This window comes from Alosa alosa, chromosome 12, assembly GCF_017589495.1.
Source record: "Alosa alosa isolate M-15738 ecotype Scorff River chromosome 12, AALO_Geno_1.1, whole genome shotgun sequence".
In the NCBI taxonomy this organism is placed as follows: domain Eukaryota; kingdom Metazoa; phylum Chordata; class Actinopteri; order Clupeiformes; family Clupeidae; genus Alosa; species Alosa alosa.
The window spans coordinates 9,936,824-9,964,323 of NC_063200.1; the positions used below are offsets into that span (position 1 = coordinate 9,936,824).

General features: G+C 43.7%; 1 protein-coding gene across 2 annotated transcripts in view; it reads left to right on the forward strand.

Moving 5' to 3' along the window:
• si:ch211-127i16.2 (probable flavin-containing monoamine oxidase A) overlaps nucleotides 1-27,500 on the forward strand; it is a 62,465-nt gene that overhangs the window by 22,266 nt on the left and 12,699 nt on the right. For both annotated transcript variants that reach the window (XM_048259870.1, XM_048259871.1), the window contains exons 8-9: nucleotides 2,569-2,669; nucleotides 15,395-15,553. In XM_048259870.1, coding sequence (XP_048115827.1) covers nucleotides 2,569-2,669; nucleotides 15,395-15,553 — 260 coding nt within the window. The remainder of the gene's footprint in view (nucleotides 1-2,568; nucleotides 2,670-15,394; nucleotides 15,554-27,500) is intronic.

Here is a 27,500-nt window from a genome sequence, read left to right on the forward strand (position 1 = left end):
CCATCTTGGGTCTTTTAAGGGCTGTCCAATCAACCCCAATTAGGAACTCCCTTTCCGGCAATCAGCAGTAGGTGGGACCTAAACAAGGGCAAAGGCAAAACAGAGACAGACTGCCGAAACACACTAGGGCCGTAACAGTGTGTCAGAGAGAGAGAGAGAGAGAGATAGAGAGAGCGATTGTTTATGTAAGGTTTAAATGTAATTAATCCCTCTCTACAGATAGTGGGCCTTCTTCGTCTCCCTATTGTGTAATAAGCTCTTGTCTCTCCCTGTTGTACGTGTGTTTTAAGCTTGTTAGTGATTTTGTTGTGAATTATGCTCTCCCTGCTGTACTGTATGTCTGAAGTTAATTATCTCTCAGCAGTAAGTTTGAAATAAGCTCTGGTCGTCCTATGAGAGCCTATGAGAGTGGCCCATAGGTAAGGTCCTGAGATCCTGAGAGCCTATAAGATTGGCCCATAGGTAAGGTCCTGAGAGCCTGAGAGCCTATGAGAGTGGCCCATAGGTAAGGTCCTGAGAGCCTATTAGAGTGGCCCATAGCTAAGGTCCTGAGAGCCTATGAGAGTGGCCCATAGGTAAGGTCCTGAGATCCTGAGAGCCTATGAGAGTGGCCCATAGGTAAGGTCCTGAGATCCTGAGAGCCTATGAGAGTGGCCCATAGGTAAGGTCCTGAGATCCTGAGAGCCTATGAGAGTGGCCCATAGGTAAGGTCCGTTCGGGGCCCAACCTTCTAGGAGGAGCCTTCTAATGGAGTGGCAGATAAAGAGAAACCCGCTAGAATCTCGAGATCTATGCTCTGGTTTCTAATGCTGGAATTCTGACAAGAATGAACCGTACTTGTGCCAGATTTTGCCAGTCCCTTCTTTTTGGGATATTTTGTTTTCAGCACTTTGGATTTGGATAATGGATGAATGTATTTTTATTAAATTGTTAAGATGTTCTGACATAAATTCTGATCTTAGACTATCTATCTGTTCTAAGTCTGTAATAACCTATTGTTTCCCTTTAGTAAGTGTGTAGTAAGCTCTAGTCTCCCTGTAGTAAGTGTGCCCCCCCTCAGTAAGCTCTAGTCTCTCTGTAGTACGTGTGTAGTAAGCTGTGGTATCCCTGTAGTAAATGTGTAGTAAGCTCTAGTTTCCCTGTAGTAAGTATCTAATTAGTGCCCCCCAGTAAGCTGTAGTCTCCCTGTAGTAAGTGTGTAGTAAGCTCTAGTCTCCCTGTAGTAAGTATCTAATTAGTGCCCCCCAGAAAGCTGTAGTCTCCATGTAGTAAGTGTGTAGTAAGCTCTAGTCTCCCTGGAGTAAGTATCTAATTAGTGTCCCCCGCCCCAGTAAGCTGTAGTCTCCCTGTAGAAAATGTGTAGTAAGCTCTAGTCTCCCTGTAGTAAGTATCTAATTAGTGCCCCCAGTAAGCTGTAGTCTCCCTGTAGTAAGTGTGTAGTAAGCTCTAGTCTCCCTGTAGTAAGTATCTAATTAGTGCCCCCCTCCCCAGTAAGCTGTAGTCTCCCTGTAGTAAATGTGTAGTAAGCTCTAGTCTCCCTGTAGTAAGTATCTAATTAGTGCCCCCCCAGAAAGCTGTAGTCTCCATGTAGTAAGTGTGTAGTAAGCTCTAGTCTCCCTGGAGTAAGTATCTAATTAGTGTCCCCCGCCCCAGTAAGCTGTAGTCTCCCTGTAGAAAAAAATGTGGTAAGCTCTAGTCTCCCCCCTGTAGTAAGTATCTAATTAGTGCCCCCCCAGTAAGCTGTAGTCTCCTGTAGTAAAATGTGTAGTAAGCTCTAGTCTCCTGTGTAAGTATCTAATTAGTGTCCCCCCAGTAAGCTGTAGTCTCTCTGTAGTACGTGTGTAGTAAGCTCTAGTCTCCCTGTAGTAAGTGTGTAGTAAGCTCTAGTCTCCCTGTAGTAAGTATCTAATTAGTGTCCCCCCCAGTAAGCTGTAGTCTCCCTGTAGTAAATGTGTAGTAAGCTCTAGTCTCCTGTGAGTAGGTAAATTAGTGTGGTCCCCAGTGGCTGTAGTCTCCCCAGAAAAATGTGTGGTAAGCTCTAGTCTCCTGTAGTAAGAGTATCTAATTGGTCCCCCAGTGGCTGTAGTCTCCTGTAGTAAAATGGGTGTAGTGGCTCTAGTCTCCTGTATTTAAGGTACTCCCCTGTAGTAAGTATCTAATTAGTGTCCCCCCAGTAAGCTGTGTAGTCTCCTGTAGTAAATGTGTAGTAAGCCTAGTCTCCTGTAGTAAGTATCTAATTAGTGTCCCCCCCAGTAAGCTGTAGTCTCCCTGTAGTAAATGTGTAGTAAGCTCTAGTCTCCCTGTAGTAAGTATCTAATTAGTGTACCCCCAGTAAGCTGTAGTCTCCCTGTAGTAAATGTGTAGTAAGCTCTAGTCTCCCTGTAGTAAGTATCTAATTAGTGTCCCCCCCAGTAAACTGTGGTCTCCCTGTAGTAAGTGTGTAGTAAGCTCTAGTCTCCCTGTAGTAAATGTGTAGTAAGCTCTAGTCTCCCTGTAGTAAGTGTGTAGTAAGCTCTAGTCTCCCTGTAGTAAGTATCTAATTGGTGTCCCCCCCTCCCCCTCCCCCAGCTCGGCTCCAGTACCAGCCGGCCCTCCCAACGGAGAGACAGCAGCTGTGTCAGCACATGCCTGTGGGTCACATGATCAAGTTCATCATCACCTACCCTACGGTACGTCCCAGCAATACTGTTGTAACCAATCATCACCTACCCTATGCTACGTTCCAACAATACTGTAATTAAACCAACCATCTTTAGCTATTATATTATACAAATCAACAAGATTATAACTAATCAAACCATAATATCCTAACCCACAGCAAGTCCCAACAATACCAACCAAACCATGCTTACCTCTCCTACTGCAAACCCCAGCAATACTGTAATTAACTTTCTAACACTGTTCTGGTCAAAAATGACCGATTTACACATTCCCTGTACCATAAATATGGCATTTTTCATCAGATTGCCTCAAGACCTTATGACATCCTTCACAAAAGGCATTTGAACACATGAAATTCATTGTGACTAATTTCTTTGAATTGTGAGTGATTTATTCAACTTGGTCACACTTTTTTTGTTTACGGTCAAAAATGACCGCCATAGGAAATGAATGCGAAAGAGTATCATTTTCATCAAGGAGATGAAAGACATCTCCATACACGCACTCCTACAACTGTCCTGTGCATGTGTGCCCATTCTATACATGAATCATACTTTCCACAAGAAAGCTTAAGAGTAAATTATGGGAGCCCAGTGTTTTCTTGAACTAATGTACTTCTCCCCCAATGTGACACCTGCCAAACAAATCAATCTTGTGTAAATTATAGGAACCCATGTGAGCAAATATATTGCCTATACTTGTAGGCAAACTGTCAAATCTATTGTCTGCATTTGTTAGAAACAGAGTTATACATGTAATACTTTACTTTTTAATTATGCTGGCATATGTCTGTTTCTTTCCACACTTGCAACTGCTTGTACACTTTATGTGTGCCTCCTAATTTATTATTTTATGTTACTTTCTTTTTACTTTTAATAGATAGATAGATACTTACTCACTCGCTCGATCGATCGATCCCCATGGGGAAATTCAAGGGTCTCAGTAGCATACAGACATCACGCACAACATGCACTTACAGCAGAAATGGTAAACATAAGTATAAACATTTAACTAAACTCCTGTACAATAAAGACAGTAGAAGATAAGAAAACAAACAATACTAAATACACTATATAAATTAAATTAAGAAAGTCCAATGTGCTTGAGGGTGATCAAGCATAAGACGCTTGTAAAAAGTCCAATGTGCTTGAGTGTGATCAAGCATAAGACGCTTGTAGTGACAGGGCCGGGACTGGTAAGGTGCTAAAGGGAGTGAGGGTCATGGTGAAGGTGCAAAAAGTAGTCCAACCAAAGTCCTTTAGTTATGTGTGCATGGCAAGGTGCTCAAGAGAGTGAGTGTCATGGTGAAGGTGCAAAAAGTAGTCCAACAGTGCAAGAGTAAGGTCTAGAGACCAGCATAAATAATATGGACAAATAGGAGAGTAAAGTATAATGTAGACAAGATAAAATAAAAAACTATTTCAGTGCAAGAACAGGTTGAGGTAATAGGGTTATAGCCATTCATTCACTTAGTATTGTAGCAAAAGCCTGACCGCAGCCATTGATCATGTGTGCTAATATAGCATGAAAAACAGTGTAGCAGTAAAACAGTAGTGAAAACATTAGGCTGTGTACATTAGTAAAACAGTAGTAAAGCAGTAGTGGGCATTCAGTACTCAAACATGGAGAGGGTGGAGAGGCAGACAGACTAAGCAGAGAAGTCTATCTCTCCTGTTCCCTTTAGTGAGGCATTGAACAGTTCAATGGCCCTAGGAACAAATTACTTCCTCAGCTTTTCAGTTGTGCATGGCAGTGAGCGAAGTCTCCAGCTGATCAAGCTCTTTTGCTTTTTGATAGTGCTGTAGAGTGGATGACATTCATTGTCCAAGATGTTGATCAGTTTGTTTAGGGTCCTTTTGTCAGATATTGAAGTGATGCACTCCAGTTCAGCTCCCATTACAGAGCCAGCCTTTCTTACCAGCCTGTCAAGTCGCCCAGCATCCTTCTTTGTGCTTCCTCCCCAGCATACCACTGCATAGAAGAGGGCGCTGGCCACAACAGACTGGTAGAACATCCTGAGGAGCTTGCTGCACACATTGAAGGACCACAGCCGCCTCAGGAAGTACAGCCTGCTCTGTCCTTTCTTGTAGAGTGCATCAGTGTTGGCTGACCAGTCCAGTTTATTGTCCAGGTGGAGACCCAGATACTTGTAGGTGCCTAGCACCTCCACATTGACCCCATCAATGGAGACTGGTGGCAGAGCTGGTTTAAACCTGCGGAAATCCACCACCATCTCCTTGGTCTTTGAAGTGTTGAGTTGAAGGTGATTGAGTTTGCACCACTGCACAAAGTCCTCCACCAGGCTCCTGTACTCCTCCTCTTGCTCGTCCCTGATACACCCCACAATTGCAGTATCATCACAAAACATCTGCATGTGGCATGACTCGGTGTTGTAGCAGAAGTCAGATGTGTACAGGGTGAACAGGACTGGAGAGAGCACAGTTCCCTGTGGCGCTCCGGTGCTGCTGATCACAGTGTCAGAGAGGCAGTTCTTCAGTCTGACTAACTGTGGTCGCCGGTCAGGTAATCTGTAATCCAGGTTACCAGGTGAGCGTCCACACCCATCTGCAAGAGCTTGTCTCCCAGTCTGAGGGGTTGGATGGTGTTAAAAGCACTTGAGAAATCAAAGAACATGATTCTCACAGCACTTTTCCCCTTGTCTAGGTGAGAATGTGTCCTGTGTAATGTGTCCTGTGTTTCCACTTTTCCCCTTGTCTAGGTGAGAATGTGTCCTGTGTAAAAGATAAGTGATGGCATCGTCCACGCCCACAGGGTGAGACATGATGTCTTCCACAGTGTTGGAACTTGTCCGAGACGTAGACTCCAGTTGAAGATGTGCTTCAGTGGCTCCCCCAGTTCAGCAGCACAGGCCTTGAGCAGCCTTGGACACAGTCTGTCAGGCCCGACTGCCTTCCGAGGATGACGTTTTTTTAAAGGATAAATTACTTGATCAGCTGTAATGATGGGGGGATGAGGTGAGTGAAGGGTGAGGAAGAGGAGGGGTGCTTCTGAGAGGGTTGTCGTGTGGCTAGGGACTGATGGCCGTTGGCTGAAGCCATTGTTGCCGCGACTCACTGTGGTCACCATGTGGGGAGAGGTGCGATAGCCTGATCAGCAGTGATGATGGAGGGGGGGGGGAGGGGAGGGGGCAGCATCTGGGGTCTTTGTGTCTGATGGCTGTTGACTGAGGTCGTTGTCACCTCGTTGTTTGTGGTCGCCATGTGGGGGAGGGGTGCAATATCCAGTGATGGTGGGGGTGAGTGTTGCACTGGTAATGAGGTGGGCTGGGGGATGGGCAATCGAACCTGTTGTAAAATTAATCCAGTTAATCCTGCCTGCCTCCCTTTTTTACCCTACAATGTTCAGTGCTTTGAGTACATGATAAAGCACTCTACAAATAAAATGCAATCAGAGTGCAGGTTTTGTAGCCTACTGGGGTTTGAGGCCAGGTGGGGTGACTGCTTTCTCCTGTTGCTACATAATGCCAGAAGTGAAAGGGCTTGCTGTGATGCTAACGGAAGTGTGCTCAAAGTAAGAGCTGTATGAGGGACCCTTAGGTCAGGTTGACCCCTGTATGAGGGCCTCCATGGAAAGGCGATGCATTAGTGAGGCATTAGTGTGTCTGATGAACAGTGGATGGAAGGATGGAAGAATATATACATAAAAAATATTATTATTACTATTGTTATAGTGTACATTTTTAATTTATGTTAAAATAAGAGCAGTTAAAACTGTACGGTCAAATTTGACCGCGAACAGTAAATTAAGGGGGGTAGCAACGATCAGTTAAACAGGCTACTATAGAAATCTTAGCCTAGAATTACTTTGGCCTAGTTCTTTTTTGTATGGGATTATAGAGCTTCTATAAGCCTGTAGGCTATAGCCAAGGCATCTGTTTTTTAGGCTACCTTTTAGTGTGGCCATTTGTTCAAATGTATATCCCATTTCTTTACGCAAAGGCTGACTATCATTAGCTTTGAATGAAGACAAAAATCCATGGTGCTACTGAAGAAGAAACGTGTTTACAGAAAGCACAGTGAACGTTATTTTAAATTCTTCTGTCCTCCCACACTACTCACTCTCTCTATCTCTTTCTCCACTCAGGCAGCCTGAATTGTTTTGGGAAGATCTCGTTTTCATTTGGTGCGAAACGTTTGAACTGCTTGATTAACTTTGTTGACGCTGGCTGACGCTGGAACATTGAGCTCTGGAGGACAATTGTTTTATTCTTATTTAAGTTACGGTGTAACAAAGACAAACGTTTCCCCATTTTTGTTGGCCCAGCCTATATAATTGACAACCATAAATGAATCCTGACATAGGCTACCTTCAGGCAAACGTTTGTGACTTTCTCAGGCTACAAACTGAATGTTAGGCCTAGGCCTCTAGCAAAAATGATGAAAATCATTCAAAAGATCAAAAGGAACTTGTCCATGTGCCACAATTTTCACCAAATAAGATAATAGGCTAATAACTGCCATTATTTGCTCCTCTCTATTACTCTTTACATCGGATCTCATCCAGACGGTGTTGCCAAGACCCGCCCTGCTCTGCTTGTGTTTGGCCAGTAACATTAGGCTAGAATGACAGCTGTTCCTCTCATATCATTGGTAGATTAACTTAATTGACTCGAGTTTGGCAAAGCGCATCTAGCCTCTAGCTTTGTTTTTTTCCCATTACATCCATGCGCCGCACGCAGTGCGTAGCGCTCTAGAATCTTTGCTTTTCATTCTTACATTTCATTCTTTCTTTGATTCTTAAAATAACTCTGGTAGCCTTGGTGTTGCTTAGGTGTTGCTAAACCAAATCTTGCAATGTACTTGTGCACACAGTAACTTCCTTACTTCCATACGTCTCATTTTAAATTGAACATTCACTTACTCTTTTTTTATATTTTTTTGGCCTTTTTATGCCTTTAATGATAGTGAGAGGGGAGAGTGACAGGAAGCGAATGGGAGAGAGAGCATGGGTGGGATCCGGAAAGGACCACGGGGCGGGAATCGAACCCGGGTCGCCGGTGTACCGTGCAGGTGCCCCAGCCAGTTGCACCACTGCTGGGGCCAACATTCAGTTACTCTTGATTTATTCCGTGTTCTCACTCAAATTTGATGTTATGAAATCACTGCTCTCTCGCTTTGAATGAATAGAATGTTCTCGTTGGAAAAGTCAATGCAATATGCAGAGTGATTAGGCCTACTAGCTGTTAAATGCCCAAGTAGGAATGTCCTTAGATATTCCTAGTTGTGATGACTCATGGAATGCCTCTAGTCCAATCTAATCAGAAATTAGGCTAATTAATGGTTCGACTTGACCTAACTGTTGTATAATGTGTAATCAACAGGACCATTATCACCCATCTAACTGTATGCACCAAAGAGCACATTGTTTCGGTTTAGTTGCCTCTGCAGAGCCTGGTGTGTTAAATCAGGTGTGTTGAAACAGGGCTGGAGCTGCAGAGCCTGGTGTGTTAAATCAGGTGTGTTGAAACAGGGCTGGAGCTGGGATTCCCCTGTGGGAGGATGCTTGTGTCTGGTCTTGTGCTCGGTTAGCGTTAGCATTAGCAACTAGCGTTAGCTTTAGCAGCTAGCCTCACACTTAAGCCTCTTAACAGGTGCCGAGTCAGTGCATGTCATCGCTAATAACACACTCTTCCTGAGTCGCGCAGCGCTGTGTGTGCCCTGGGTCTGTGTGTGTGGCCACCCCTAGGCTAATGGCTGTTGAATCCCTTTAGCTGTTTTACAGAAGGTGAAGGTGCCTGTTTTGTAATGAGCCATGCATAATACATTTGTAAGCCTCCTGTGACTTATTCATGAGGCATTCAAAAGCTATTATCAGGCCTCTTGGCTGCCGACACACACACACACACACACACACACACACACACACACACACACACACACACACACACAGACTCTCAAGACCTACTTGCACAAAGCAGCAGTGAGAATGAGGTTCAGAAATCCAACACAGATGTGTGTGTAAGTATGTGTGTGTGTGTGTGTGTGTAGGGAAGCCATGCTGTCAAATGTTGAACTCTTTCAGAGATGCTTTTAGAAACCACTTGCTTGACTCTAAAGGCTCATTCATCTGCACAATCTTAGAGAGCCTGTGTGTGTGTGTGTGTGTGTGTGTGTGTGTGTGTGTGTGTGTGTGTGTGTGTGTGTGTGTGTGTGGAGTGATGTGAAGTGAAGTGGAGGTTTCCCACAAGTCTTCCACACACAAACCAGTGACACACCAAGCTCTGTAGTGGAAAACTTCCTGTAATATGTCAGCATGATTTAGCAAGCTGTGGCTTGACATGGAGGCCTAGGATACAAACAGCTTAATATTCTTCGATCCTTAAAGTCAAATTGATGTGGTGATGAAACAAATCTACCATGTCTGGACACAACAACACAACACCACTGGGCATGGCTGGTTTTGCATGAATGGTTGAGAATGGTCAAATCGGGGGGCGCTGAGGTGCAACTGGTTACAGTGCCCGTACCATGTTCGGGTCTGCGTGCCCACAGGGACCCAGGTTTGAGTCCGGCCTGGGTCATTTCCTGGTCCCACCCCATCTCTCTCTCCCACTCGCTTGCAGTGTCCCTAGTCCCTACCTTACGAACAGTCGCCCCAGTGCTGCAGTGTCCCTACCCAACGAACAGTCACCTCAGTGCTGCAGTGTCCCTACCTAACGAACAGTCACCCCAGTGCTGCAGTGTCCCTACCCAACGAACAGTCAGGCCCCAGTGCTGCAGTGTCCCTACCCAACGAACAGTCGCCCCAGTGCTGCAGTGTCCCTACCTTACAAACAGTCGCCCCAGTGCTGCAGTGTCCCTACCTTACAAACAGTCGCCCCAATGCTGCAGTGTCCCTACCTTACAAACAGTCGCCCCAGTGCTGCAGTGTCCCTACCTAACGAACAGTCAGGCCCCAGTGCTGCAGTGTTCCTACCTAACGAACAGTCACCCCAGTGCTGCAGTGTCCCTACCCAACGAACAGTCGCCCCAGTGCTGCAGTGTCCCTACCTTACAAACAGTCGCCCCAGTGCTGCAGTGTCCCTACGTTACAAACAGTCGCCCCAGTGCTGCAGTGTCCCTACCCAACGAACAGTCGCCCCAGTGCTGCAGTGTCCCTACCTTACAAACAGTCGCCCCAGTGCTGCAGTGTCCCTACCTAACGAACAGTCAGGCCCCAGTGCTGCAGTGTCCCTAGTCCCTACCTTACAAACAGTCGCCCCAGTGCTGCAGTGTCCCTAGTCCCTACCTTACAAACAGTCGCCCCAGTGCTGCAGTGTCCCTACCTTACAAACAGTCACCCCAGTGCTGCAGTGTCCCTACCTTACAAACAGTCGCCCCAGTGCTGCAGTGTCCCTACCCAACGAACAGTCAGGCCCCAGTGCTGCAGTGTCCCTACCTAACGAACAGTCAGGCCCCAGTGCTGCAGTGTCCCTACCCAACGAACAGTCAGGCCACAGTGCTGCAGTGTCCCTACCTTACAAACAGTCAGGCCCCAATGCTGCAGTGTCCCTACCTAACGAACAGTCACCCCGGTTTGATTCCAGAACCCTCACATTCTTTCACTTTTGCTCATTCCGTCAAAAGAGGCGAAAGGCATGGCACATGTGGTCAGTATGTATGTGTGCCTGCTGCAGCCTATTGATCTGGGCATTGATTTTGTGCATTGCCTTTCTACACTGGCTTCTAGCTGAGCTATACAAACAGAGTTTAGACAATAAAAACATCAGCCAATATGAAGCGCATGATAGGTGGAAGAGTTTTACTGAATTACAAGGAAGCCCTAAGGACATGGTTGTGCACAAACAAGGCTTTTTGAAAGAAAACCTTGTACGCAGTGAGCTGCCTGCATCAACAGCAGCGCTCGGGGAGCAGTGAGGGGTTAGGTGCCTTGCTCAAGGGCACTTCAGCCGTGCCTACTGGTCGGGGTTCGAACCAGCAACCCTCCAGTTACAGGTCCGAAGTGCTAACCAGTAGGCCATGGCTGCCCTGCTAACTAGCTACAGTGGGTAGGAGTCGTAGTTGATGACAAGTGACAGTTACAATGGCTGAACAGTTAAAAAGTTCAGTAGTTTAATAGGTTAAATTGTTTAACAGTGAACTATTGTAGTGAGGACTTTTATTTTGAAACAGTTTTGGGCAGAGGAAACAGTTGAACAGGATGTGTACACTTAAGAGAGCCTGATTGTATGCTTAAAGCCTGAGACTGGCAGTTGCTGCAGGTGGCCTGGCCACCTGGCATAGGATTCTAATAGCTTAATGGCCGTATTGTGATGTCACAATCACAATGTTAAGTCTATGGGGATTTAAAAAAAGTTTTTAATTAATAGTTTAAAAAGTATAAAAGTTACAAAGTTGAAAAGACATAGCAACCTGGTCCGTTTGAAGACCTACGTTACAAAGTTTGAACGAAGTTTCTAAGTTAAACTGAGAAATTGCGTACGGAAAAAGTGGTAAGCGGAATAATAATAAGAAATTGTTGCCTAGGAAGAACAGTACAGTTTTCATGCACTGTAATAATTACATGAACATAGAATAGCGTACCTGAAGAGGTCGGGAGGGAAATGGCATTTGCAAGGCACGGACAGCGGATGGAAATGTTAATGTTTCAGTGAGTGAGCGAGGCTTCTCCTCTCGCCTCGGCTTGTCTTGTGTCGGTCGTGGGGTCCTACTGCAGTCTCAGTTCAAGGCTCCGGCTTTTCTCCGGCCTGGGGCCTCATTTATAACGCGTTCTTACGCACAGATTTGATCTTAGACCGTGCGTACGCTCAAATCCATGCCAACGCTCAGATTTATAAAAAACGTCTTTGACGTGAAAAAGTGCTTATCTCCACGTCAGGTTCAAACTTGACGTACGACCATTTCCTTGTGGTAATGCCTGGGTACTGCAAGTAATCTGAGGTCCAAGTGCGATGCATTTTCAAAATTCCAAGACCAACGATCTCATGTCTTTCTTTGCCATATGCATGATCAATATCAGAAGATTTTTAAAGACGTTTTTGGACGCAGCTTAATGTTTCATGGTTTGGCATAAAACTGCTAATGAGAACTATAGCCCACTTAAGAAAGTGAAAAAGACGATAGCTTACTTATTTCACAATATCTAAAAAAAAAAAAAAAAAAAAAACACCAAGACCAACGATAGAATAATTGAAACATTCTTACAGGTGATCTAGTATATTTAGTGATCTCACCAATCTAATATTGACCCTCAAATGTCCAATTGCCCCTCGTTTAGGAGAGGAAGGCATTCAAAAAAGGCATTGAACAGTTTGATGTTGGAGGTTATTGTGCAGTATTGGGAATATAGGATAGTATTTGATCATACAGTTTTGAATGTTAAAAGTGAATAAACTTTTTTGATAGGTAGATAAACTCTAATAAGAGGTGGGTAGGCCTAAACTCTATTTATGGAATTTCAGAGGTGGATAAACTGCGTTTACTCGCGTTTAGCCTCCACTACATCCTAATTTGTGCTCATAGGCCTATTCCCAGCTTCGTAACAGAAAGGTAATATTTGAATGTAAGCTATACAATGTAGGCTATAGATATTTTATAAGATCAGATGACAATACGTGAGTTGAATAATGTAGGATAAAATATAAAGGTATGCCTAAAGCAAACAATAAAGGACAATGTTTAAGGCATTGGACATTATTGAAAGAAAATGATAGCAAAGATATGCAGAATGAATGAAAAATGACCCGTTTAACTAGGCTACTTTTTTTTAGCAAAAAACATAGCCTACCCTAAAAAAGAAACGTTAAGCCTACATGACCTATCACGCTTATAATTTAGTCCTCTGTTTTGTAGGCTAAATCAGAATATTACCCTGGGTCATATTGGAAACGTACAGTAGCCTACTGTACCATAACGTACAGGATTATGTTGTAGGCCTAGAGGTCTTTCCTTCATAAGCTAGGCCTACCCATTTTTTTTTCTACAAAGTAGGCCTAAACATATGAAATGTTGATTATTCACATTACTGCAAGCAAAAGGAATGAAAGCGAGCAGAGGACAATGGACATGGATGCACGATCTCTTTCCAGAAAGCTTTGCTGGAAAAACATAATTAGTTAAGCTATTCGAACTGACGATATAGGCTAGTTAACATCAGATGGCATAGGCTAGGCCTATACAATGTTTTCAATATCTAATTTTACATAAGCTACAGCTTTTAGGCCATTGATTTCATTTAAACATATGCTAATGGTATTGATGAGGGGGTGTTTACAAGGCGGAGACCTAAAACCATCCGGCAGGCGCACAAGTTGACGTTCATTTGTGATTTATGATCGGCACATCCGAAGGGTGGTGTACGACGTTTTTTTGCGACGCTCGTTTTCTCTGAATCACACGTACGATAATTTCGGAAATGATCTAAGATCAAATGAAGGATGGTTTCTACGCAACCCTTTTATAAATGAGGGGTCTCGTGCGTACGCCACCATTCCAGATGTGCCCATTATAAATCACAAATGAACGTCAACTTGTGCGCAGCCGGATGGTTTTAGGTCTCCGCCTTGTAAACACCCCCTCATCAATATCATTAGCATATGTTTTAATGCAATCAATGGCTTAAAAGCTGTAGCCTATGAAAAATTATATATGGAAAACATTGTATAGGTCTAGCCCATGCCATCTGATGTTAAGCCTAGGCCTATATGCGTCAGTTTGAATAGCTTAACTAATTATGTTTTTTTATGTTCAGCTTTCTGGAAAGAGATCGTCATCCATGTCCATTGTATTCTGCTCGCTTTCATTCCTTTTGCTTGCAGTAATGTGACTAATCAACATTTAGTATGTTTAGGCCTACTTTGTAGAAAAAAATGGGTAGGCCTAGCTTATGAAGGAAAGACCTCTAGGCCTACAACATAATCATGTACGTTATGGTACAGTAGGCTACTGTACGCTTTTCAATATGACCCAGGGTAATATGCTGATTTAGCCTACAAAAAAACAGAGGACTAAATTATAAGCGATATGTCATGTAGGCTTTAACGCGTTTCTTTTAGGATAGGCTATGTTTTGCTGAAAAAGTAGTTCGCCGGTCATTATTCATTCATTCTGCATATCTTTGCTATCGTTTTCTTTCAATAATGTCCAATGGCTTAAACATTGTCCTTTATTGTTGCTTTAGGCCTACCTTTATATTTTAGCCTACATTATTCAACTCACGTATTGTTATCTGATCTTGGGCACTGCCAGTCAAAAAAAGCAAACAGGTGCGCGCTCTGCACCTCTTTACGCAACTCCGACGGAACACTAAATATGAAGATGCCCTGCTTTGAGAGGATAACTTATGTTTCTTTGTTGTGTAGGCTATATATGATATAAAATATCTATAGCCTACATTGTATAGCTTACATTCAAATATTACTTTTCTGTTACGAAGCTGGGAATAGGCCTATGAGCACTAGGATGTAGTGAAGGCTAAACGCGAGTAAACGCAGTTTATCTACCTCTGACATTTCAGAAATGGAGTTTAGGCCTACCCACCTCGTATTAGAGTTTATCCACCTCTCAAGAGTTTATTCACTTTTAACATTCAAAACTATTATCCAATAGGCCTACTATCCTATAGGCCTATTCCCAATACTGCATAATAACCTCCACCATTATCAAACATGTTGAATGTTTTTTTTGCCTTTTTTTTAAAAAAATCCGATACCGCATGGCGCAGTCCACCTCACCGAGATTGCAGAATTCATAGTTCACCCACCTCTTATTTTCCCACTACATCCCTGGCACGAATGTACTTTTCCGCAATTGGACATTTTATGGTCAATATTAGATTGGTGAGAACACTAAATATACTAGATCACCTGTAAGAATGTTTCAATCTATTCTATCGTGCTATAGTTCTCATTAGCAGTTTTATGCCAAACCCATGAAACATGAAGCTGCATCCAAAAACGTCTTTAAAAATTTTCTGATATTGATCATGCATAGGGCAAAGAAAGATATGAGATCGTTGGTCTTGGAATTTTGATCGCACTTAGACCTCAGATTACTTGCAGTACCCCGGCATTACCACAAGGAAATGGTCGTACATCAAGTTTGAACCTGACGTGGAGATAAGCACTTTTCCACGTCAAAGACGGCTTTTATAAATCTGAGCGTTGGCATGGATTTGAGCGTACGCTCGGTCTAAGATCAAATCTGTGCGTAAGAACGCTTTATAAATGAGGCCCCAGGGCTCTTCCAGTGCAGAGAGAAAGCCTCTCATGTCAGCTATTATTCCTCTGCTCAAGGCCAAGGCCAAGAATGAACAGTGTCTATCTGACAAGTCCACATTGAGTGAAAAAATATTATTTAGTGCCCTTTGAATTAATTCTCAGTTAAGAATCGTCAGCTGTTCAGTTCATAATGCACAAAGCGTTGATTTATTTAACAGAAACATCAAACTGCATGAATCTATACTTATCAATACTTAACAGAATTGAAGAGAAAGGATGCGCCCATCAGGATAGCTCTGCCTGTCTTGCTTGGAAGCCCAGATAGCGGAGTTGCCAATTAAAATACTCTTTTCTGAACCAGCGTGTCCTGGATGGGTGCAGCACACACACACACTCATCCGGTTACTTAGTGGTATAGTTATTCACTGTGTAGTGTGCTGTAGCAGTGAGGGAGTGTACATTCCTATCGCAGCTCAGCTGGTCTGTGGGAAGGAAGAACTGAGGGTGTCTGTTTCTCTGTGTGTGTGTGTGTGTCTGTTTCTCTTGTGTGAACAGGCCTTCTGGAGGGAGAAGGGATTCTCGGGGGAGATCGTGACGCGGCCATCCAACGACTGCCCCTTCAGCGTGACCTACGATGCCACCAGCCCCAGTGGCAGTGCAGCACTAGTGGGCTTCATCGCCGGGCTGCAGGCCCATGACTGGGCATCTCGAAAGGTGAATGTGTGTGTGTGTGTCTGTAAATGTTTGTGGATATGGATGTGCATGTGTATTCTCATGTGTGCATGTATGTTTATATGTCTGTGTGTGTGTGTGTCTGAAGGACAGTGAAACATGTGTGTTTGTAGGACAGTGAAACAGTAAGAGGTAGTTACAGTTGAACAGCGCCACTGTCTAGGCTCCATAACTATAGCCTACGGACACATAAGACTGGAGTTCTGAGAAGGTGTTATGGACCTCAAAGAAAGGTCCTAACAAATTTAGAGACACACCAGAGGTAAGGTTCAAAAATACAGATTTATTAAATGTCCAAAAGCGTAAGACAAAAGCGCTGTGGTTCTCAGAGAACGCTCCTCTGCATGTGCTCTCCCCTGGTCTGCAGAGGTACGGGTCTTATAGAAGCATGCCAGGGTTAATTGGAGCAGGCCAGGTGTACCGAATCACAGGTTAATTAATCAGGCACCAGGGTGAAGGCAGAGACACAGAACAAGACAAAGCACAAAACAGCCAGCAGGGTGCACCAAAAATTACCCCCAAAGTAAATTGAGAAATTTAGGGTTCGTAACACCCTCCCGCCAAAATGGTGACTAGTCTCCATAATAAGTTCAATATACATACATTTATCACTAAATAAGCAAAGCATCTGCCACCTATGGGCCTGTCTTATTTGAACCATCAAATACTTAAATTTCATCTGTGCAACCATCTCACTTCACAGAAATGGAAAGCACATAATTGAAACATAAATCTCAGGTATACTTTACATAGAAACAATCAATATTGTTATGTCAAGAACGCAATCGCACTGCGGGTGCCATATACCAGGGCAAGCCAGAATTTACAACGTAGTTGTGATCTCCGTATCCAAACAGATTGACCCCTAGGTTGTGAAGGCACTGTAGCATGCCCATGGCTGGACCTAGGGAAGACCTTAAAGAGAAATTTAGGACAAACAAAAGCCAAAGGAGGTGAAACAATGTTCAAGGGCATATCAAAAAACATGAATTGCTAGTCACATGAACAGAGTTGTCTTGGAAACTCGACTAGGCACACATTCATTTTCCTGACATACCTCAGCAACAAGCTTACCTTTTATTAGAGAACTGTCAGGGTCCTTAATTCAATCTTGTCTGAATCACTTGAGGTTGATAACAGACTCACCCTTACACTGCACCTCACTCCACACAATCTTACCTGCTAGGTCATTACCCAAAACGAACTGGACGTTGCTAACTGGCAAAGAGCAACACACCCCAACAATCACTGTCCCAGAGACTAAAGTTGACTTTAGGTTGACCCTATGCAGTGGAACACAGGTAAATCCTGTTTTGATCCCTCTCACTAAGACACGGTTACCTGTAGCAGACCTGTCTGACAGTGGTAGCACACCTTCCAAAACAAATGACTGTGCAGCACCAGTATCTTAGGATGCGCACAGGAGAACATTTCTGCTGGCCAGGGACTGACACATAGCCATCGCTGATAAAGGGTTCATACCCAGATCGCTTCTGCCCACTGGGCTTACAATTTGAGGAAATCAAACCCACAGTTTTTGCAGTCTTCCTCTTAAGTACTAGGCATTCTGCAATGACATGGCCAGGCCTTTTACAGTAAAAGCACAACTGTTCAGAACTCTTACTGTGCACAAGATTGAATTAAAGGACCCTCCCCTGCTGTGGGGCCCTCTGATAACCACCCGCTAGCCTCCACTGAAATGCAGACCTTGGAGAAACATAAACAACCAGCTCAACAATGCCAAGCCATGTCCACTGGACAAGATAAGATGGGTGCTGCTAAAATGACAAAGTCAATCACTGGCGTCAAACTCCCTGGAATCTCAGCAAACAAATGGATGTGATGAGCATGAGGAGATAGCACCTATCAAAGCTGCTGAGAGGATATCAGAAAGGAAGGGTCATGTTGTAACACCAGTACCAATACCCCTCCCCACCTCCGTCGTCTCCTTGTCACCACAAAGACACAACAACATGGAATACACTACTGGAATACATGCTGAAAGCGGAGCATCTGCAACAAACTTCCCAGAACCTCAGCAGGCAGATGGAGACTCTGGATCAATTTTCAACCCCAACCTCCTTGATTTCCCATCACCACCCACACCCAATCACATCCCCACCCAATCAAACTCCCCAGGCCACACAAACCCCCCTAATCTCCCATCCCCATCCCCACCCCTTCATCCCACCACCCACTCAAACTCCACAGGATCCCCTGAATACCCATCACCATCCCCACCCAAGCACATGATGTTCCCTGCAAGAATGGAGAGACTGCTACCAGTAGCCATGCAGAGTTTTACTAGCCCAAGATCATTAGCACCAAAGAAGCGAAGGGCACCTCCACCCCCCCCCCCCCCCCCCCGTTTAGAAGGATCTCTTAAGCAGCAGCAACCTCTTAGTTCATTTTCTCAGCCGGCATATAGCATGGAATGTGCAGTGGAAAATACAGATGGCAGCAGCAGGGGACAATTATATGATGACTGTATTGCATGATATTCTCAGGGTCCCTGCAATATAAACGGTACTGACAGTAGTTTTGAGAACATGCCGGGACCCAGTAAGCCCATGACATTCTCTATTCCTGTATTGACAAGAAATAGAACACAAATGCATCGAGCTTATAGGGTAAACCAGTCCAATCTCCTACCCGTACCACATCAACCTCATATTTCCCCAACACTTAAACTAACAAAACTAGCACTCCTAAATATCAGATCTCTTTCAAACAAATCATTCTTAATTCATGATCTAATTTGCACACACAACCTTGATTTTTTTTTTTACTTTTAACTGAGACATGGTTAGATCAAGCAAACAGTGCTGCTACTCTCATCGAATCAGCTCCCCAAACTTCAGTTTTTGAGTGCTACCAGAGCAAATAAAAGAGGTGGGGGGATAGCCACAATTTTCAAGATGTCTTTTTCAGTGCAATCAGTCGTCATTCGGTGACTTTACTTCATTTGAATATCTGTGTGCATGCATTAAGTCTTCTCCTCAGATTTTATTACTGACAATTTACAGGCCTCCAAAACATTCAGCTAAAGTTTTTCTTGAAGAGCTAGGTGATCTGCTATCAGTTGTTTGCATAGAGTATGACTGTCTTATTATATCAGGGGATCTAAACTTGCATGTGGATAATCCTGAAAACAATTATGCCAAGGAATTCATTGCACTAATCGATACTTTCTCCCTAACACAGCATGTACAGGGGCCAACACACTCTCTCGGCCATACCCTCGACCTTGTTATCACAAAGGGTCTCCGATGTCTCTACAGCTGTTAAAACCTGGCCTTATCTGATCATTTTTTGCGTGTTCTTTGATGTGTCTATGTCCCCACACACTCAAAACACAGCTATGATGGTAAAAAGGAGAATCATAAATGATCAGACAAGTGCTCTCTTTGAGCAAGCACTTTCACTAAAGTCAAGTCAACTGTCAGACTCTGAAGACTTATTTGATCACTTTAATGCAAAAATGGCAAACATTATGGATGACATTGCTCCATTACAATTCAAGAAAGTTAAGGACAAACAGAAAGCACCATGGAGGCAAAATCCAGCAGTTAAACTTCTAAAAAGAGTGTAGGAAGACTGAAAGAAAATGGCGTAAATACAAACTTCAGATCCACTATGAAATCCATAAAGAGATGCTCAAGACATATAACTCTGAAATATGCAAAGCAAGACAGTCTTTCTTTTTTCTAACATCATCAATAGAAGTTCAAATAACACTCGTATTCTATTTTCAACTGTTGATAAGTTAACAAATCCCCCCTCACAATTAGCGCCTGAACTTCTCTCAACTAATAAATGCAATGAGTTTTCATCTTTTTTTAAAGGTAAAATTGACAAAATCAGACTCAACATATCTGCTCAATTACAAATTCAACAACCTGAACTTCCAGCAACAAACAGGGAAACTAAACTTGATGTCAGAGTTCAGCTTGATAGACTACGAAACACTTGAAAAAACGGTACAGAATCTCAGCCCTTCCACATGTGTCTTAGACACTCTGCCTACCAATTTCTTCAAAACTGTTTTTCACCTCATAGCGGCGGATGTCCTTCAAATTGTAAATGTATCATTGCTGTCTGGCACTTTTCCTAAGTCACTGAAAACAGCTGTTGTAAAGCCACTTCTCAAGAAGAATAACCTGGATGACTCCATGCTAAACAATTACAGGCCCATATCCAATCTACCTTTTATTGGCAAAATTATTGAAAAAGTAGTCTTTAATCAATTAACCACCTTCCTAACATCAAATGGGTATTTTGATTACTTTCAGTCTGGTTTTCAGGCAAATCACAGCACTGAAACAGCTCTCATTAAAGTTTCCAATGACATCGCCTCAACACAGATTCAGGTAAAACATCAGTCCTAGTGCTACTGGACCTTAGTGCAGCATTTGACACTGTTGATCACAATATTTTACTACACAGACTAGAACACTGGGTTGGATTTACAGGCATAGTTATCAGCTGGCTAAAATCATATCTACAAGAAAGGAGCTTCTTTGTTGCCATCGAAACTGTACCTCAACACCAACGTCCTTGACCTGTGGTGTTCCCCAGGGTCGATCTTGGGGCCACTATTATTCAACCTCTATATGCTCCCACTTGGACAAATCATTCAAAATAATTTGATTTCATATCATAGCTATGCAGATGACACACAAATTTACTTAGCTCTATCACCAAACAACTATGGTCCTCTTGAATCTATGTGTCAGTGTATAGAACAAATCAACACCTGGATGTCTCAGTTTTCTTCAGCTGAACAAAGAAAAAAATGAAGTAATTATATTTGGTAAAAATGAGGAAAGACTTAGGGTTGCCACTCTCCTTGACACAAAAGGGTTGAAGGCAAAGGATACTGTTAAAAACCTTGGTGTATTAATTGACAGTGATCTAAATTTCAACAGCCACATGAAAGCGATAACTAAATCAGCTTTTTACCACCTCAAAAATATTGTCAAACTCAGAGGGCGGATGTCAAAACATGACTTAGAAAAGCTCATTCATGCATTTATCTCCAGCAGGGTTGATTACTGCAATGGACTGTTCACAGGCCTTCCTAAAAAGACTATTAAACAGCTTCAGGTGATACAAAATGCAGCAGCTAGGACTCTAACAAAAACTAAAAGAACTGACCACATTACTCCAATTCTTAAGTCCTTGCACTGGCTTCCAGTAAGTCACAGAATTGACTTTAAAGCACTATTGCTTGTTTATAAATCAGTAAATGGAGCATGACCTAAATACTTGTCAGACATGCTTCAGCAGTACACACCTTCTCGTCCTCTCAGGTCCCAGGTGAAAAACCTGCTAGTAAAACCTACAGTTAGAACTAAACATGGTGAAGCAGCTTTTAGCTGCTATGCGGCTCAGCTGTGGAACCAACTTTCGGATGACATTAAAAGGCCCCAACTGTAGCCAGTTTTAAATCTAGACTTAAGACCAAACTGTTCTCAGGCGCTTTCTGCTAACTGTGCCGAAGTTACAAATTCTGAATCTGCCTTGATAATTATTCTACTTTGTCTTTTTATTACTTTTTTTTTTACTACTTTTGCCTTTGCTTACTAATTATTCTTTATTTTTAAATGATTTTACCTTGTGTTTTATGTTTTCTTTTTATTATGATCTTTACCTTTTAACTATTATTTGACTATATTGCCCTTCTATGCTTTTATTTGTTATTATCGTTTGGTTTTGTTTATGTAAAGCACATTGAATGACCTCTGTGTATGAAATGTGCTATATAAATAAACTTGACTCGACATCTTCCTTCTGAAAGACTTTTCTTGGTGTTTTTGGAGTTGCAGAACTTCTGTAACTAGGTGTATGTTGACTTGGGTCCCTAAAACTTATCCGATGTGTTAACACAAACTCATCTGCAAGAGCAGCAGCCTGATGGAGGTCAACTACTTTCTGCTCATCAACATATGTAGCAACAGAGGCAGGCAAGCAATTTTTAAATTCCTCAAAGAGTCTCTCCTTTTCTCTGGCAAGTTCCACCAAAGTTTGACTATCGGTTTTACGGTAACCTCGAAAGCGCTGTCTATAAGCCTCGGGCACAAGCTCATAAGCTCGCAAAATAGTTGTTTTAACCAACTCGTAATCAGAGCTTTGCTCGAGAGACAAGGAGGAGTATACCTCTTGGGCTTTACCAACTAAAATGCATTGCAACAGAAGTGTCCAAACTGTTTTTGGCCACTTAAGAGTAGTTGCAACTCGCGCAAAATGTGCAAAGTATTTATCTACATCCTTTTCCAGAAACGGCAGGACTAATTTGATATTACGAGAAACATCAAATGTTGCATCAAGCGTTGTTAGAATTTCAATACACTCACTTTTTGCAGCTAACTGCAATCTGGCAATTTCAAGCTGAGAGGCCAGCTCTTGCTCTCTTGCTTGCAACTTCTCCCGGCGAAAAGCCAACTCTTGCATACGAAATTCATGATCCTGTTTTGAGCGGTCAGGGCCTTTAGGAGTCCTGGGCTGCTCAGGAGGATCTTTCGCTTTTACAGGACTTTCTGGTTTGGGAAGAATTCGCTTCTCGACTAAGCATGAAGTCAGAGCAGATATTACTGTGGACTTCTTGCGCTTTTTCTCCGACGAGACCTCAACTTTATAATTAGCTGCCAAATCAATTGCTCTTTAGTAAGGGTTTCCATCAAGGACGCATCAGGATTTGCAATAAAGTCCGACAGTCGCCATTGTAGCAAAACCAAATTAGTTCCAATTTCAAAAGGAAAACTAGTTGAGTTTCCAAATCAAACTTTGTACCCAAAAGAAACAGCTTTCAAAACAAGAGTTATCAAAGCAGTACTTCAAACTGCAACAAAGTTGCTATATGCAATTGAAATTTAATTTGACCTGGTCAGCAGCGAGAACAAAGACCACGAACAAAGTGTGCAGTTAACAAGATTTGCAACCACAAATGCTCAAAAGATTTAGGAAGCGCACATCTAACTAAAGCTATAACCTGCAAAGAGGTTCAGTGAATGTAACAAAGCACTAACACGAAAAAACATCAACAGCGAAGTGTTACAAAAGCAACACGAAAACTCAAAGACGCTTTTAGCCTCACTCAAATTTGCAAAACCGAAAATGCTAAATGGAACAAAAGTGGACCAAATTGAGTTAGTGGAATCCCAACCTCCCTAAACTGAATCTCTCGACCTGGCCGTCTTCTGGCCGTACTGAGCTCGAGGCCTCTTTGGACCCCCTCCTCAGATTTTGCCGAAAAAAGACAGTGACGAAGCTTCCCAAGGAATTTCCACCGAACCAGTGCAATGCACTTACCTTACTGGTCCGCACACTTGCAAAAATCAATGCCAATTCACAAAAAACGAATTCCAAGATACTCGTGACAAGAAAGCCAATCAGGAGTATCCCGGACGAGCCCCTAAATTTATGTTAGGGACCTAAAAGAAAGGTCCTGACATAAATTTAGACACACCAGAGGTAAGGCTCAAAAATACAGATTTATTAAATGTCCAAAAGCGTAAGACAAAAGCGCTGTGGTTCTCAGAGAACGCTCCTCTGCATGTGCTCTCCCCTGGTCTGCAGAGGTACGGGTCTTATAGAAGCATGCCAGGGTTAATTGGAGCAGGCCAGGTGTACCGCATCACAGGTTAATTAATCAGGCACCTGGGTGAAGGCAGAGACACAGAACAAGACAAAGCACAAAATAGCCAGCAGGGTGCGCCAAAAATTACCCCCAAAGTAAATTGAGAAATTTAGGGTTCGTAACGGAAGGTGAGAGAGTGTGTGCTTGTGCGTGGGTATCTTGTGTGTGTGTGTGTTTGTGCGTGTCTGTGTGCGTGTTTGTGCATGTGTGTGTGTGTGTGTGTGTGTCTGTGTGTGAAGGACAGTGAAACAATGTGAGACAGAGGGAGAGCAGTGTTGTGAAAGGAGCTTTAGTCCTCTTTGTGGCGCCGTTCTGAAGATGGAGGGGCGAGCGTGTCTGTGTGAAGGACAGGGACACTGAGAGAAGGAGAGACACGTGACGAGAGAGAGAATTTGAGTGAAAAGTAGAGAGAGACACACACAGAGAAAGAGAGACAGAGAAAGAGAGAGAGAAAGAGAAAGAGAGAGAGAGGGAGAAAGAGAGAGAAAGCATAAGCACTGGCCATGTGTTTGAGAACAGAGTTGCAGACATGTGCAAGAGAAAGAGAAAACAAGAAAGTGTGTGTGCATGTGCGACTGTGTGTGTGTGTTTGTGTGTGTGTGTGTGCATGTGCGACTGTGTGTGTGTGTTTGTGTGTGTGTGTGTGCATGTGCGACTGTGTGTGTGTGTGTGTGTGCGCATGTGTGTGTGTAACGACGGCTAAGCTGTCCCTGAGGCGCCTGTGTTCCCAGCTTCACACCAACCATGGAGTGAGGAGTGGGCACAGCAGGGGACCAGAACCAGGTGCAAATGGATGCCATCGGCCTCCGTGTGTCTGGCGCCCTGTGAAGGTTACAAGTGTGTGTGTGTGTGTGTGTGTTTAGATTTTAGGCTCCATTTCCTGCTTATGTAACTTCTAAGCTGCGACTGAAATAAATCAGGCTGCTGCTTTGAACACCTTCAAAAAGTCAAACACAAAGTATAGTGAACAAAGATCGGCACATATAGACGGACACAACTTCTCTCTCTCCCTCTCTCTCTTTCACAAACACACACACACACTCACACCTGTTAACAGAGCCCACCAGTCCTATTCCATGATAAAACGGTAACAATTCCCATGGCATCAGAGTCCCTTCAGCACACACACACACACACACACACACACACACACACACACACACACACACACACACACACACACACACACACACACACACACACACACACACACACACACGTACCACCACAGTTTCTATCACATTTATTCTGCAGGTGAACCACTGTCTCACTAGCATTATTGGTGTGGTTGTCCAGACTGAGATTCAATGAGTAAATAATTAGCGAGCTAATATGTTCTGCTCCCTCCCTGGCTTGTGTAGAGCGTGCGGACAAGCTAGCATGTCTTCCTTTTCGGCCTTTATCTCCGTTACTCCCCAGCAGGGACAGCCTTGGTCTCTTTGTGTCTGTAGGGAGGGACAGCCTTTTTGGATTGATAGAGTAACCTGACCCTAGCTAGATGAATTTCGTTCCGCTATAGCTCCGCCTAGCTTCACTCACATCCATCTGGAACCTCTTCCATTGAGAGTGATTTCTGCAACCGACTTTATGGTTCAGCCAATCAGGACGCAGGGCGGGAGTTTCATAGATGTGACATAGCGTAGAAGCGACTGTGACATTGTTATTAGCGTCACGGGTTGGCTTCGATGTGAGTGGTTGAAGTAGCACGTCAATAGATGACGGACAAGTGGCTTATTCAGTCATATGCAAGCATTTTTTGATTAGGCCCAGTCTTCTGAAGCAACACTTCAATGGATCGGTTCCAGATGGATGAGTGGAGCTAGGCGGAGCGAAATTCATCTGGCTAGGGTCAGGTTATTGATAGAGGGCAGTGAAGTGTGATGGGAATCAAGTGGGAGAGAGAGAGAGATGGGGTGGGATCGTGAAATGACCCGCTGACTCAAATACGCGCCCCCTGGACCCAAGGTTGTATAGACGCTGTGGTCAGTTGCGCCACAGCACCTCCAGGCAGTGAGCTTTGCTCTCGTCTCTGTGCGTCGGCAGGCAGTTTGGCACAACTCGCCTGCAACTGTTGAAGCTGAAGCCATGTCGAAGTGCAGCCACGTGCGTGCACACATTCAAGCGTGCACACACACGTGCACACACACACACACACACCTATAGAAAGCTCCAGCCATATGGCTGCAGCTTGACAATGAAGCCCACTAACTATTGACTCACCAAGCCACTGTGGTACTAGTGGTAATGTGGTACTGTGGCTAGTGGTTACTAGTGGTACTGTGGTACTGTGGCTAGTGGTTACTAGTGGTACTGTGGCTAGTGGTTACTAGTGGTACTGTGTCTAGTGGTTACTAGTGATACTGTGGTACTGTGGATAGTGGTTACTAGTGGTACTGTGTCTAGTGGTTACTAGTGGTATTGTGTCTAGTGGTTACTAGTGGTACTGTGGTACCGTGGCTAGTGGTTACTAGTGGTACTGTAGCTAGTGGTTACTAGTGGTACTGTGGTACTGTGTCTAGTGGTTACTAGTGATACTGTGGTACTGTGTCTAGTGGTTACTAGTGGTACTGTGTCTAGTGGTTACTAGTGGTACTGTGGTACTGTGGCTAGTGGTTACTAGTGGTACTGTGGTACTGTGGTACTGTGGCTAGTGGTCACTATGGCATTTAAATCAGAGAACGCAGACATTGTAGAACACCTGGAAAACATTTGTTGTCTAACAACACAATTTACATGTATTGACACATTTGGAAAAAATAAAGATGATAAATTTCCAGATATAATGTCCACAATCCTATCATGCCTGGATACATAAAGATGTTTGTAAAAATGACAGCCATTTAATATGTGTGACATGGATTCTATGACTTGCTCTTGTCCATGATGTATACACAATGGTGAGTGGGAACGAGGATACCAGATTGACAGATTTAACCTGTCACACAGTCGCTTTGACTGTAAAAATTAGTATGTCTTCATCAATAGATGAATTGTGAAAAAGTGTGTGTGAGATGGAGTGATCTGCAAAAGGGATACATGCGCGCTTTTCTTGGAGTTTGAGTCCTCTCCAATGTATCTGACGCTGCTGGTGTTTGATTGACAGCAGAGACGCGCAACTGTTTCCAGGTGGAACTGAATAGCGCAGACCGTCTTGCAGTACTGTTGCAGTCACAGTGATATTTGTATCCTTAATCATTACTTCATGAGGTAACATGTGTGGCATCAACTCCAGACCACTGCAAGTCAACACCAGTCCAGTTGCAGAGATCGTTGAGATCAGGCCAGTCCGATCTGACCCCAAAACCGGCGGCATGGGTGTCGAGTTTACCGTTTGCTTTCTTACAAAATCCAAGAAAGCTTGGTTCTGATTCTAGGGCGAGGGGGACTTTGCGCTTCCCAAGGTCGAGAAAAAGAGAAGCACGGGCCATTTCTCTTACGGTGCTAGTGGTACGGTCCTTACGGTCCTTGTGGTGTATTCAGTAAATATGTCCTGTATTTGTTGGTCCCAGTCGCCAGCAATGTTAAATATGTGTCCAAGATAATTGTATGAATCATGTCGGGAATATACTGATTATTTTTCCATTGATTTTGAATTGTGGGTCACGGTCAGATTTTGACCGGTACCACCAGTTTCCACCGCTCCTCCTCTCGTAAAGCACTGCGCATTTAGACTCCTTTACTTCGAGACCCGACCAGTCGAGGAAGGAGTCTGTCTTGCGTATCATGTTATGTATGATGTTCTCCTGACGTGACGACATTTGCACATCGTCAGCAAATGCTTGTACGGGGTTTGGAGAGATGATTTCGGATGGAGCGCACTGACTCATCCAATCCACCCATCGGTTAATGGCTAAAATGAAGTTCACTGCGCTCCAGGGGCAACCGGTTTTAATGCCAAGGCGCAAGGGTATTTGATCTGTGAGCTGGACTCCGCAAATGACCTGAATATACGAGCTTTTGTACACGTCTTTGATTAAGTCTATGTACACTTGGGGCAGGTGTATTTCCTCCAGAGCTCTGATCATGATGTTATGTGGGAGCGTTCCAAACGCATCGCGGAAGTCCAGAAAAACTGAATACAATTTTGCACTCGTGTTTGAAATCATCTATGGCCGTTTTTAAACAGAACACGTGTTCATTCATCCCTTGCTCTCAATATTGGCCTTTTGCTTAGTGGACAAGATGTTTGCATCCACCAGCCAGGGAAGGATGCGACTAAGTACGCATTTCATGAACACTTTGTAAATCGTTGGTAGCAGGGAAATATCCCACCAAGTGCTGGGGTCATTC